General features: G+C 44.2%; 1 protein-coding gene across 9 annotated transcripts in view; it reads right to left on the bottom strand.

Annotated features, from left to right (window-relative positions):
- The window catches only part of ncor1 (nuclear receptor corepressor 1), a 56451-nt gene that overhangs the window by 7345 nt on the left and 35337 nt on the right, over window positions 1-13769 (bottom strand). For 3 of the 9 annotated variants that reach the window (XM_085797430.1, XM_085797428.1, XM_085797432.1), the window contains exons 20-36: window positions 11640-12087; window positions 11398-11518; window positions 10966-11143; window positions 10065-10232; window positions 7482-7648; window positions 6683-6797; window positions 5948-6033; window positions 5645-5807; window positions 5430-5552; window positions 5257-5340; window positions 4914-5164; window positions 3764-4073; window positions 3218-3445; window positions 2004-2207; window positions 1364-1513; window positions 371-592; window positions 109-244 (exon numbers count right to left, since the gene is read on the bottom strand). In XM_085797430.1, coding sequence (XP_085653556.1) covers window positions 109-244; window positions 371-592; window positions 1364-1513; window positions 2004-2207; window positions 3218-3445; window positions 3764-4073; window positions 4914-5164; window positions 5257-5340; window positions 5430-5552; window positions 5645-5807; window positions 5948-6033; window positions 6683-6797; window positions 7482-7648; window positions 10065-10232; window positions 10966-11143; window positions 11398-11518; window positions 11640-12087 — 3154 coding nt within the window. The remainder of the gene's footprint in view (window positions 1-108; window positions 245-370; window positions 593-1363; window positions 1514-2003; window positions 2208-3217; window positions 3446-3763; window positions 4074-4913; window positions 5165-5256; window positions 5341-5429; window positions 5553-5644; window positions 5808-5947; window positions 6034-6682; window positions 6798-7481; window positions 7649-10064; window positions 10233-10965; window positions 11144-11397; window positions 11519-11639; window positions 12088-13769) is intronic. The other 6 variants (XM_085797435.1, XM_085797436.1, XM_085797431.1 and 3 more) reach the window with 5 other exon arrangements.

The following is a 13769-nucleotide window of genomic DNA, read 5'->3' as shown; positions in this document are numbered from 1 at the left end:
ACACATTTCCATAAAAGGATGAGTCGGTTTTAAGACGTGTGGTCTGTCAGTGTCATGATAGGAAGTCCACTAATCAGACTAACAGAGTTAGAATAGGTTTAATCTTACATTACGGAGGTGATGACACTCTTGCCCTGGAAAATACTTGGCCGCTGTTGAACCACTACATCCTGTGTCCTGAGCGAAGGAGAGGGGGAGTGAAGATAACCTCGACTCCCTGGCCGGCCTGGCTGCTCCGGTACACCTAACACACGCACACACACATCAAACATTGTAAAAGCATGACGTCCTGTATGAAAAGAAGATTAAAATAGTCAACTGGAATTTAGCTTTTGACATCTTTTTTTTACACAGTAGCAAAAAAACTAACCTCCACGCATGTACTCGTTAGTTCGCTCCCTCTCCCGCTCGCGCTCCCGCTCTCGTTCTCGCATTTCCCGCTCCCGCTCTCGCTCCCGTTCCCTCTCCCTCTCTCGCTGCTCCCGTTCCCTCTCCTTTTCCCTCTCTTTCTCCTGCTGCTCTCGGTCCCGCTCCCTCTCCCGCTCCCTCTCGGCACTGGCTGCGGCGGCGGCGGCAAGATGGGCAGGGTGACCTGAGGAGAGAGATGACAAACAACACAGACAGAGGAATTAGACACACGAACAGTCACACAGTCTCAGCCGGATGGATCAGAGCTCTGCCGACAAGTTCTGGATCAATCAAAGCACAGTCACTGTAATAATTTGTGATGACCTGAAGAAGACCCATAGGTGGTCGAAACGTTGTTGATTATTAAAAAAATTTCATAATCAAACATTTTTTCTTTTTCTTTCACTGTAATAATTTGTCCCAGGAATATTTACACCATGAGACAACAGGGTTCTGCTATGCTGGTTATTTTATGATTATTTTAATCTTATTATTTTTCCTTTTATTATTATGAATGCAAATCTTTTATGCCTTTAAGTTTTTTTTAAGGTTAATTTGAGTCAACATATAGTAGTGTTAAGTTTCTGACAGAGTTTCAGCTGCAGACACAGAAAAGTCAAACATCAATTCATTTCACATTTCAATCTCGGATTTCTTTGCCCCTAAAAAAAAATAAATCTGGAGCACTTCTTTTCTTCTTTCTCCTGAAAACAAAACAAAACACAATCGCAGTACAACAAGTCAGCTTGGGGCGAAATCCTTCAGTCCTCCAGCGCGACTGCGATAGGTTCAGATTCATCTTGATTTGTGACTGGAAACCGGCAGAACTGACCTTTGACACCTCAGGCCAGTGCAGGGCTGCACCCTTACAGAGGTGTTGCGGGAACATGGGAGATCGTGGCAAGGTAGATAAGGGAACACTGGGTGTAGGGATAGGGAGGGGTGGGGTCCTCACCTGGCGACATGGAGGTTGGGTTGAAAGCCCTAGGAGGGAAAGGGGGCTGAGCTCCGGGGAGGTAGGCGATGCGTTCCAAAGTGGGAGTACCTGTTCCCCCAGGGTGAGGCAACAGGATAGTTGGAGGCATCTGGGCTAGATCAATAATCCCTTTTACAGACAGAAGCAAAGGGCCAGCGGTGAACAACAAGAACCGATCCATCAATTTCTGAATGTACGAACACCGTATACAACTTAGCGGTAACCCATCACCTTCCTCTGTTAGTGCTCCCAAATACAAGATTGATCAGTAAAAAAGCAACAGGGCTGCAAGGAGAGTGGAATAGTGGTCAACTTTTAAGAGGCAAACCACTCAGCAAAAAAAGGGAGATTTTGGATGACCCATGATAATACCCACTTGGTAGAATAGAAATTAGCCGAATCGGTTGCAGCCCTAATAATGTCAAGAGCAAATCAGCAAAATTTTGTCTAGGTCATTTGCTTCTGGGCGTCTGGAAAAGGTAGCCACTACTTCACAAACACACACACACACACAATCAGCACACGACAGCCCCTCCCCCCTGCTCAAGGCCTCTCTCCTCCTGCTGCCGGACGTGGCTGGCAGGTGAGAGAGGGTTTAGCGGGTGGAGGCCCCCCGTACCTCGTGTTCCAGCTGCGTAAGGGATAGCGACAGGCTGTTCCCGAGGCGACAGCCCCCGGACCATGTCGGGCCGAGGAATGACTTGCATCTGCTGCGAGGTGATATAATCGTTGAGGATGGTCTGCCGTGTGTTCTCCATGGTGTACATCTGGTAGGTGTTGTGGTAGTTGTTTGGGGACGGCTGCCTGGAGAACATGAACGACGCTGTAACAGAGGGAACGGGAAGAGGGGGAAAAAAACAAAATATGAACAGAAGGCTCACAGATACTGATCGCGCGTGCTGACGTCAATGGCTGTAAGAGATCCTCGACATGTAATGCCTATGAATTAGAGAGGCCTGAACTGCTTTCGTCAGTTTGCGCAGAATGGAGGCCATTATTATTCTGTTTGAGTTAAAGGGCATTTACAGTCGTAATCAATGTTTACCTCAGATATCAGGTCACCTACGATCAGTTCATTTCATACCATCCATACTTCCAACTGCAGCGTGTGGACGTTTATATTCGTTTTTGTTCAAGAATCTATTGTTTTTTCAATGTTCATTAATTATGGGCTCTGGACTCATTCTAAAATTCACTTTACAATTTAAGGGATAGTTCAACATAATTGACCCATTGCCATAATCCCTATAGTTTTAGCAGTAGGTTTGTTACCTTTAATTGTCTGTGCAAGCTGTTTTTAGAACAGCGGAGCAGAGCCACGAGCTGCTCAGAGCTACGCTACGGAGGCTCATGGGATTTCTTGGTTTCCCTCATCAAATACACAATCCAACAACTCCAAAACGCTCTGGTGGACAAGTTGTGACCTGCACATTCACCAAGAAATCCCATGAGCCTCTGTAGCGTAGCTCTGAGCAGCTTGCAGCTCTGCTCCGCCGTTCTAAAAACAGCTTGCACAGACAATTAAAGGTAACGAACCTACTGCTATGAGTATGGGGATTATGGCAATGGGCCAATTTGCCAAAATGTTTAACTATCCCTTTTATTGTAAAGCGAATTTTAAAATTAGTCCGGAGCCCATTAATGAACATTGAAAAAACGATAGATTCTTGAACAAAAATGAATATAAACGTCCACACGCTGCAGTTGGGAGTATGGATGGTATGAAATTAACTGATCATAAGTGACCTGATATCTGAGGTAAACATTGATGAAGACTGTAAATGCCCTTTAAGGTGGAAAATGGAGAGTAGGTTTTTAAAAAAAACACAGTACCAGGATCCAGCACTCGGTGGAAGGCCATGGTCGGGTCGAGATGTGGAGGCAGGTGGTGGCGATACACTTCCCCGGCAACAACGGGCCTGTGGTGGGGGTCGAAGGGGCTGTGAGATGCGACGGGATCACCGCCCGACACCGGGGACTTGGCTGGGACGTTGTCCCTCTGCGTCGGGGTCATGGCACTCTTTCTTTCATGTGCGGCCGATTTCGCAGAGCTCATTCCACCTTTGTAGGAGAGAGAGGAACCAACATGCGTCTTTCAATTAATTAAACCATGACGCAACATAATCTCATGAGTGCGTTTGTGACCAGTGACCAAAATCAGGAATAAAATTTCACCCAATGACCTCAGTCGTGTGTACACATTACATATTACTCCTAATAAGCTTATTCTGTCCAAGACGATGACCTGGCTTAGCGAGATAACTGTCTAATTTAATTTTGTCTAACAGTATAATTGCCGTCGTTATAGTGTTAGATAAGTAATGAATGGCTGAGAACCTCAAGTTCACATTTTGTAAATAAAATGATTATGGGATGTACCCTCTGGAGCCCGTCCCAGCATTGGCGATCCTCTGGACACAGGATTGGTGCTGTAGTTGACAGGGGTCCTGCGAGCATTGGCGTCCTCATACATGCCCGGGCTAAGCTGGGATTTGTTGGCCTCCTGGTGTGTGGAGCGCAGGACAGAGGTGGTGGAGTTGACCACAGACGTGTGGCGTACTGCCTTGCTCTCCTCGTATTTGGCTCGCTCCATGGCCTCGAGCTGGGGCAGGCCGTGAGGAAGCTTCGAGGGACTGGTGATCAGGGACTTGACATTGTGCTTGATGGTCGGCTGGTTGAGAGAGTGCATCTGGCAAAAGGAGGGGAGTGACAGGTCAGTCATTACGTCATCAACATGAGTGTTTACAACCACTATGTACATTAGTGTTTAGTGAAATGATTTAAAGGGATAGTTCAACATTTTTGGCAAATTGGTCCATTGCCATAATCCCTATAGTCTTAGAAGTAGCTTCGTTACCTTTAATTGTTGGTGCAAGCTATTTTTAGAACGGCGGAGCAGAGCCGTGAGCTGCTCAGAGCTACGCTCCGTAGGCTAATGGGATTTCTTGGATTCCCTCATCAAACTCATCAAATACACAATCCAACAACTCCAAAACGCTCTGGTGGACAAGTTGTGACCTGCACATTCACCACACTATGAGATAATAACAAAATGTTACCAGACAGAGTTGTTTTAGAGGTAAATACAGAGACTGCTTGCTGAAAAAAACGCCCCCGATGGGAACGTGCATCAGCTGTTTTGCATGAATTTACCTCTGAAACAACTCTGTCTTTTAACGTTCCGTTACTATCTCATAGTGTGGTAAATGTGCAGGTTACAACTTGTCCACCAGAGCGTTTTGGAGTTGTTGGATTGTGTATTTGATGAGTTTGATGAGGGAAACCAAGAAATCCCATGAGCCTCTGTAGCGTAGCTCGCGGCTCTGCTCCACCGTTCTAAAAATAGCTTGCACCGACAAATAAAGGTAACGAACCTACTGCTATGACTATAGGGATTGGCAAGGGGCCAATTTGTCAAAATGTTGAACTATCCCCTAAGCGAAAACAAACAACTATAAAAGCCAGTTATGTCTACAGAATGAAGTTGTAAACGCTGTGCACAGAAAAGTTAACACTCATACTGTCTCACCTGAGATATGGCGCCCTCCATAACCCTCCTGTCTGACATCTCAGGGGTCTTGCACATGTCCTGGCCAGACTGGTCTTGCCGGGGGATTTCATGAATGGAGCGACCCATCTCCTTGATGGTGTTCACTCCCTCGTAGGGCTTGCCTTTGCCAATACCTCCTTCAAAGGACCGGATCGGTGGGCTCTCTCGCTTGATCTGTTTTCCATATTTCATGGCGTCTTCATAAGTCTCTGCAGCTGTTCTGGGTGTTCCTGAAGACATTCGGAAAGTATTTTAGCGTTTCTCCTTACCTGCTAGCATTTTTTGAAGTAAAAGAAATGCGGTGGGATTTTAAGTCTGTTACCTTGCAAGATGGATCCAGTCATCATCGGCCTTTCCTTAGAATCTCCATGGATAGTGTCTCTAGGCAGTGCTCGGCTTATTAACCCTAGGAAACAAATGAACACCATCATCCAAATGATACAAAACAAACAAACCAGTACATTAACTGAATACTCATTTACATGCAAGCCGTACCCTCAAACGGAGCTCCTTCCCTGCCGGGGTGTCCCCTGCCCATAGATCCCTCCATCATATCATAAGAGCGTTTCATCTCATGCGTCCTGGGGCTGCGGGTGTTTTCCCTGGGGTTCTTGATAGCTTTTGGACAAAAAAAAAAAAGTATGATCTTGTTTGTGTACTTGGTAGAGAAATACACATAAATGTGTTTTATCAATAAATAAAGAACTTACCATCAAAGGAGAGGATGTGACCCTTCTTGCCTTCATAGATGACATGACCTTGGCCTTGTCCCCTGGCCTTGTCTGGCATGCTCAGGTCCTCTGTGGCCAGCTTTGTGATTGTGCCCTTCAGGAGGTCAGCTGCAATGCTGGACTGGGGCAGCGCAGGTGTGCCCTGTTTTACAAAAAGAGCGTAACACAACACAGAGAGAACATGTACACAGTTAAACAAATAACCACTGAAAAGGTCCACTTTCCTATCTGTTAATCATACATTCACAGTTTCATATATCACTCAAAAACATGTAACATTACCTGAGTGATTGATCCTCTGTAAGCCAGACCCTCGCCCACCTTTCCTGGGTTGCTCCTGCCATCCTGTATCGCTGGAACTGCAGCACCTGAAGAGTTTAAACGGCAGGAATAGAGGGTTAGGTTTTGTGTGTGGCGTCATCTTATAGCACTAAAATAAAGGTTTATTCTGAGAAACAGTTGCGCAGCCTAATCTTTGTACATTTTGAGAGGCAATAACTTTCATAGTCATGTGATTTGCACAAAAAAAGATAGTGTAATATATTAAGTGACCAAGAGAAGAAGGTCTGGAAAACTCATACCACTACAGTTACTGATTTACAGGACCACCACAGTGCGGGTCAGCAGAGTGTGGTACAGTGAGAACGCCAAAGACAGATAGTGTGTAGGAAGTTCAGGTCAACAACGGGGCAATTTCTTAAGCATGTTAATCTGAAGTAGTTCCTCACATTGTGTCTGCGCTGCCCCAAAGGTCAAAGAGACATTTTTAATCATCAACCTTTTTCTCAGGGTCAACGTGTCTTAAAGCTTATCTGAAGTAGTTTCATCATCATTCAACAATAAGTGGCAATGCAAAGGAGCAGCTATGTTTTCAGCAGCAGTGTGGACAACAGGAACCTTACCAACACAGACTATTATTTGAGTTTAAATATGACTTTTATATCAGTGCTCTGCCTATTAATTCATTATTATCTAATGAAAAAACAAAATGGCATATAGTAGTAGTGACTGTCCTACCAGGTTTGCTTGGATCCTGCTGTCGAGGCAGACCCAGAGAGATCGAGCCCACGCTGCTCTTGGTCCCCTCTGGCCCATAGACCGCATGGGGGGGCAGGTATGTGCCAGGAGTTCCCTAGAAAAGCAGAGTCGAAGAACAAAAAACAAGGTCAGGTGACTTGTTTATGGAAAAGGGGGGGGGGGGGGGAGTGGTTTCAAGTGACGATAATGTTGCAGTTATTCATTTATAAACTGTCAATAAACAAATCCGAAACACATTTCCTGACCAATACAGCTTTTATAACAGTCTGGTGACCCTGGATATACTCGTGTTGACTGTTACCAAGTGGTCACACAGTAAACACCACGGCAAACAGGACACAGGGCATCTGATAACCCTGCTCATGTAATTACTGTCGAAAAAGTATTACACAGCTCTCCCTTGATTCCTTGCAAGCGCACATTTGTCTCATGGCCTGAAATCCTTCCTATCAAGTCCAATGTAATAAAACTAACTGATAAACACTCAAAATTACTTGAAATCTGTGATGAGAGACCGAACAGTTATATAAAACTATTCTCAATTCGATTCTGATCACATTTCTGAGAGAATAACTTACAAATAACCCTTCATGCTGTGTACATTGCATACATTTTACAGTTTTTGCTGTGTCACAGTGTCTGTTGTGTACAAAAATTTCACCATCAAAACCACAAGTATTCACTTAAAGCGAGAGCTCACATAAAATTAAAGCCTATGGAAATATATTTTGATGTGATGATACTGGTTTGTATCAAATCCCGTCCTCCGGTGTCCTACCTGGGAGATGGAGCCTCCTTGGATGAAGGAAGGTTTGTCCGTGGGCTTGGTGGTTGGAATGAGTGGAGGAGGAGAGGGAATGTTGGGAGGTCGACTGGGTCTGCTGAACGTCACCCGGACTCCATCTGGCATACTCCCGACCAGCTGGTTGGAGGCAGGGTGGAGGACTGGTGGGAATATTAAAAAGGACGTAAAAAAAAAAACCCAACTAAAAGTCAGATAACTGATAACCAGCCAACATTTGAGCATTAAACACTTACATAAACAAAGAAATCAAAAACTAGCGGTTCTCATCGTAACCTAGACTGGTCCTCGAAATGTTTTCTGACTTCCAGACAGCCCAGCTCGAATCCACCCAACATGTGCGTCCCATTAAACTTAATTTCCCATCAAAGACTGCATGATAAAATATTCTGCCTGATTCTGACGGACTGCAGTGAGACTGGAGTGAGTATTGAAGACCTCCAGTTAACAGTCTGGTTCCTTTAGCCTAAGGTAACCTTGGCCCATCCCTGCAGTCTGCTTTACAGTCTCCTGGGAAAGCTGAGTAGACTAAATGGATCACAACAGACAAACACATACAAACAGACTGGGAGTGACCTCCCTGCAGGGAGTGCGCCTCTTGCTCTGCACTCTACAAAATCAAAAATGCAAATGTCTGCATTAGAGCTCCACCAGCAGGCACGGACGTCATCATCCTGATGGCTTGTACAGGGGCAGATAAGAAAACAAGCCACTATGACGAATTTATAAATCTCTGTTGCAGGGGGAGACTGTGTCAGCCATTAACATTCATGCTACAGTTCACCATCACGGACAACAACCTCATTTGTTAGGACATGAGAAATATTTTCCCCAAATGACAAACACGACAAACTACTGCAGTCCAGCTTCAGTTTAAGTCCAAATGCCTTTTCCACATCAACAGCAGTAGACATTTTCACACATTTGATGAACAGTAGGACTTTGCTTTCTGCAGAAGCAAGCATTTACTGCTGTCCTCCATCCATCATTGTGTAAATGAATGCAAGTCTGTGAAATGCTGAGAAACTAATTTTTGCCACTAAGATCAACATCAAACATCTTTAAACTTTTATCCCTCTACCTACCCCTCCAATACATTACTTTACTCTTTCATCACGGTGTATAGCAGCTTTTAATCTGTGTCAATCGCAGTTATTGGTTTTATTATGGAAATTAACTGAAAATTCAAAAACACAATTAAAACTCTAGTGAACACACTGTAAATGATGATGAAAGTGCACGAGGTGATGTTAGATGCACCACAGAGATAAAACCAACAGTGGAGGATCGCAGCAGATTATTGCAGTTGAAAACACAAAGATATTATGAGTAATGCCACATCTACAATCACAGTTTTCTGTCTGATAAATGCAACAGTGATAGAAATGGTGTTTATGGATGGTATAATTACTGTGATACAAGATAATATGCTTCATGTGTTAGTGATGATCATTTCTCAAAAAAAAAACCTCTCATTTGTATAAAACAGGCTCAGGTATTTCTCTTTTTTAAGGCTGCAGTGACTGCATTTATATCGAAAAGGGTCTTTTCTGTGGTTGTCAGAGTCACGGAAATGTTATAAACTCTTTTCAAACAAGGTAATGTTATTCTGAACAAAAAATAAAAATAAAACAAGTTTCGAAGGCAACTATTGACTGCCAGTGATTCACAAACCACCTCATCTTCTCAAATGCAGCACAAGAGCCAAGCTTTAGGGTCAAAGTTGTATGTAACAGTTTTCTCTGTGCACTGGTAGGCAGACCCACTTTATCCGATTCATGCACTTGCGTAGTTGCTGCAGTTTAAAAAAAAACATCAACCTGGTTTAGTATGTGAACCAGAATCAGCTGGCTCATGCTCCTTCGACCTCTTCTGTACTGTCACGCATGTACAAGCACATTTCACAATGTGTGGGGATTCATGCTCTGCATGGCATAAAGCCCATAACAACAGATACCACTACCTATAAAGTGTTAAGCATCAACAAACCCCCCAAAAAAGATCCACCAGTCATTCAAAGTGCTTAGTTCCTATTCAGCAGTGCACCACATGACCATCGAACCATCCACCTTACATGTAAATAAGAGACGACTACACAAAACTGTAAGAATAAACCTACTAAAAAATAAAAAAGTGTATAATTTAACTTTCCAGTTCAATATTCATCAGTATACATAGTATAACCTCAATGTGGCGTACACAGACCTTTGAACAAGAGAAAATTCAACCCAACTTATCTAATGCACAACAGCTAAATATCAGTACTTAATAACAGTACTTCTGCTACAATTAAGGATTAAAGATAATTGAGATATTGAGACATAGCCATCGAGAGAGTAAAAAAAGAGATAACAAAATATGTCAGACTGAAAAATAAGAGTGATGAGAACTACATAGTGATCTGCTGCCGACAGTCAACGAAATGCCTCCACTGTCAAACACAAAAGACTCAAATGAGAGTCAGGTGACGCTAATTTATTTATATCAGCAGAGGAAGGGGGAGAGGGGGGGCAAGAAGGGAGGGGAGGGGGAGGAGGAGGTGAAGATGTGTGCTTTTACCTGGTGGCACACTGTAGCGGGAGGCACTGGGGGCGGTGGGGTCAGGCTGGGGCGAGGCCTTGCTCAGCTCCCTGGGAGAGAGTCTGTAGGGAGAGCCTGGCCGACCAGAGAGGGCCTCCTGGTCCAGAGCCAGCTTCATTTCATAAGGCATGTAGGATAAGAGCTTACCTGCAGTACACAGGCATAAGGACAAAGGGAAGACAGCCACTATTAAAAAACAAGAACTCAATGCCAGTTGAGAGCGTTGAGTCGACCTAGAAACGATGGACAGGCCATCTACAGCTATAACACCGCCCGCTGGACAGACACACACCCGCTGAAACCTATATGAAAATCTTGGTGCCAAAGCTCAGCAGCTTACACACAGCTGCTCTACTCCTCACAGCACTCCAGATAAAAAAGGTGCTAAAAGCTTTACAAATAAATAAATAAGTAAGTAAATTGAAAAAAAATCAAGCCATAATGCAGTCGGGCCTAGTGATGTTACCGCTCTCCCATCGAAAAAGCTAAGTGGTTGAAATCTATCTGAATGCACAGAAGCAGCAAATGTCCTATGCTGACATGCACGCAGACCGAAAAGCACCACAGTCCCTCGCTCTTCTTCCACAGGCAGAATCAGGAGGCGCACCATTAGACACACTTACGATTACAGTTGGCATCGAATGTAAAACGGGGTCAGCTAACTTTTGTCTCGGCTCAGGTCACACTACGACAGACCAGATCACCTTCAAACTTTTTTTTTTTTTTTGAAACTGCACAAAAATGAATGGGGCCTAAAAAAAATGCATTAGCTATAAATAGTCCACAGCTAGCAGCAACAGGGACAGAGGCTGAAGGAGCGATGAGCAGGGAAGAGGAGGACAGATGAGGACAGAATAAGGGTAGAGTTTTGCTCTCTTACCGTCTCTGTCGAGCACGGTGGGGCTGCGGGTGTTGAAATGGGGTCTGCGCTCCAGATCTCCCTGATCCTGCCTCTGCTTCTCCTCCTGGTGCGCCGACTCGTGCGCCGCCTTGATCTGGTGTTGCAACATGGCAAAACCACTGATGGCAACACCGCCAGGGCCAAAGGGACCAGGCACCTAGATGAGTTAAAACGGCAGATATAAACCAGGTGAGAGTTGTCAGAGATGTGAAGCACTGACCGAATTAATTGTGTGCATATGATGAAACATTAGCGTTCAAAGGATATAAATCACATCTGATCAACAAAACAATAGGACAATATACATCTCACATTTAAATAAAGTCTTGGGTAAATGATGCAGATTTACAAATACACAAAAAGGTTGCCTCCATAGCAGCCTAAACTGATTAAGGTGAAGCTGTGACTGACCATGGATGGGATGGCAGCTGCCCTCTGTTGAAGCTGCTGGATGTTGAGCTGGGCTTTGGGTGAAGACACCAGCACCGAGCCCGGAGGGTTGAGCAATGACGGCTTATCCATGGAGAATATTCTGCAGATGCACGAAGCAAACAAAAAAAAAAGTATCAGTAACAATGATGTCCTTTTGTAATAAACTGCAATGTATTCACACGTCATAAGATCATGAAGATAGTGTTGATGTAAAAACGTACCTCTGTCTTTCAGGCTCCGCTTCCACATCCTCATCAGCACTGCAGGTGGCGCTGGAGTCATTATCTGAATGGAGATCCCTCTGCATTTCGCCATGATCTCCCTTCTCTCCTTTCTCCTTGATCTCAGGCTCCATTTTAACCTGAACCTCTCCGCTTTTCATGTCCACATCCTGAGGCTCGGTTTTGGGATGTATCGAGCCCGGATAGGGCAGCATCTTGGCCTTCTCCTCCTGAGATCCGGTCTCGCTCTCTGGGCTTTTCTCTTCCTTGACGCACAGCTCCCCGTACGAGGGATCTTGGGCCTTGCCGTTGTTGTTTTGCCCTTTGTCCTGGTCGGAGCACTGAGCATCTCCGGCGGCACCGTCTGACCTCTTGCCGTCACCGGACTTTGAGGAATCGGCCTGAGAGGGCGAGGGGGCGCTCTCTGTATCAGAGCTGTTGTCACCACCTGGAGAAGCATGATGAGATGAGTTAGTAACTTGTTGCCAATTCATTAAACCAAGTGTCACTAACGGTGCTTTTAGGGCCAGTTGTGTCATTTGTATTTGTATGCAGTAAACTACTTTGATGATGTGTATCACTAAGATGAAATAAGTGAATTAAATGATGAATAACTGGAGAGACCACAAAATTGAAAAGATGATACACAGGTAACAATCCAAATCCTCAAAATATAGAAACCATTTCATAAACATCATTCGCAGATGGTGTACAACCCTGGAGAGTCTGCAGCAGCTCTCTGAGACCGACTAATGACTGCTCATCTGAAACAAAATAATACACAAGACTGTAAACTCATTCTGAAACAAAGTTACCTTCACTTCATCTTTATGCCTCACACATCTCTTTCCCATCTGAAATGTGTCCCTGTTTGCTTCAGCACACGCACAATTATCATTTCCTTCTGCATCCAATAAATGAATGAGTTTCTTTCATTTAATCATCTGTTGCATATTTGATTGTGCTAAGACCAAAGATGCATTTAAACTAAACAGAAAGTCATAAAAAACATGAATTCCACTCTCAAATATCACGGACCATTAAGGTAAAAACTGTGAATAACAGTTTGCCTCTGCTGGTTTGATTAATGTCCACCGCTGCAGTTGTTGCTATGATGATCCAGATGCTATGTCTATGCATATGCAATAAAATTTGCAGATGCATTAAATGTATCAAACCTAAATCAGGGAAGCAGCATTACAAACATCCAAATCCAAATGACAACCATCACAGTGCTTACTTAAACAGAGCTTTAGTAATACCTCTTGTGGCTCTATGAATGACTGTATAATGTGAGATCTGCACACTGCAGGTCATCAAGGCCTCTACAGAGCGGTTTGGGTTTCCGTGAGACAAGGAGAAAGTCAAATAAACATGACAAAAAACCTTGTGACCTCCTGTTGTCGCCACTGCTATCTTTTGAGGTTTTTTTTATGTGCAACACATATTTAATCACTTTTTTTTTTTTTAAATAACAAGATGTTGATTTTCACGCCAGCAATATTCTGGGTCGGTGATCTACTTTACTAAACATAGCATGGTGTCTTTTTCAAAGCGGGCTGCCCTCACCATACTGTGCCAGCAAAGATAAGGGCGTCTGAAAGAGAGGGAGGGAGGTGGGTAGTAGACACACAGGCTTTCTGGATCAAACAAGAGGACCAGCACTTTGTGTTCAAAGAGCAGGCCTTCTTGAGTCTTCAAAGCCAAGAACCGTTATGCAACAGGCACCCATGTAGTCAGAATTAGTTCATATCTTTTATCTCTTCCTCTCTCCCCCCTTTGCTTTTTTTTCCATTTGATCCTTTCCCTCCCCCTCTCTCATTAAAACTACAGTCAGACGGGAGCAGGCACATTGCTATCAACTCAAATGAAATCCTTACATGACAATTCAGAGGGCGTTTTGGATCAGGCGTTGCTGCTTTGCACTGTACCACCACATTCTTTCTCTCCTTGTTCTTTACTTAGTACCTGCTAATATCAGGCACAAAGTCTCACTCACAGGCAAGGACAAAAAAAAAAACTGGATGGAAAAACCTATCAGCCTGCTGTGTGTCCTTCACGCAGGTTGCCCTGGGACGTGTAACCTCAGATTAAAAGGAAGAAAAGTCCAAAACAAAGTGTGTGCACGCC

The sequence above is a fragment of the Trachurus japonicus genome, chromosome 14 (genome assembly GCF_045865225.1).
Source record: "Trachurus japonicus isolate A0001 chromosome 14, Traja_1.0".
Classification (NCBI taxonomy): domain Eukaryota; kingdom Metazoa; phylum Chordata; class Actinopteri; order Carangiformes; family Carangidae; genus Trachurus; species Trachurus japonicus.
Note: the sequence above shows the minus strand (reverse complement) of the source record. Positions and strands in the feature narration are given on the sequence as shown.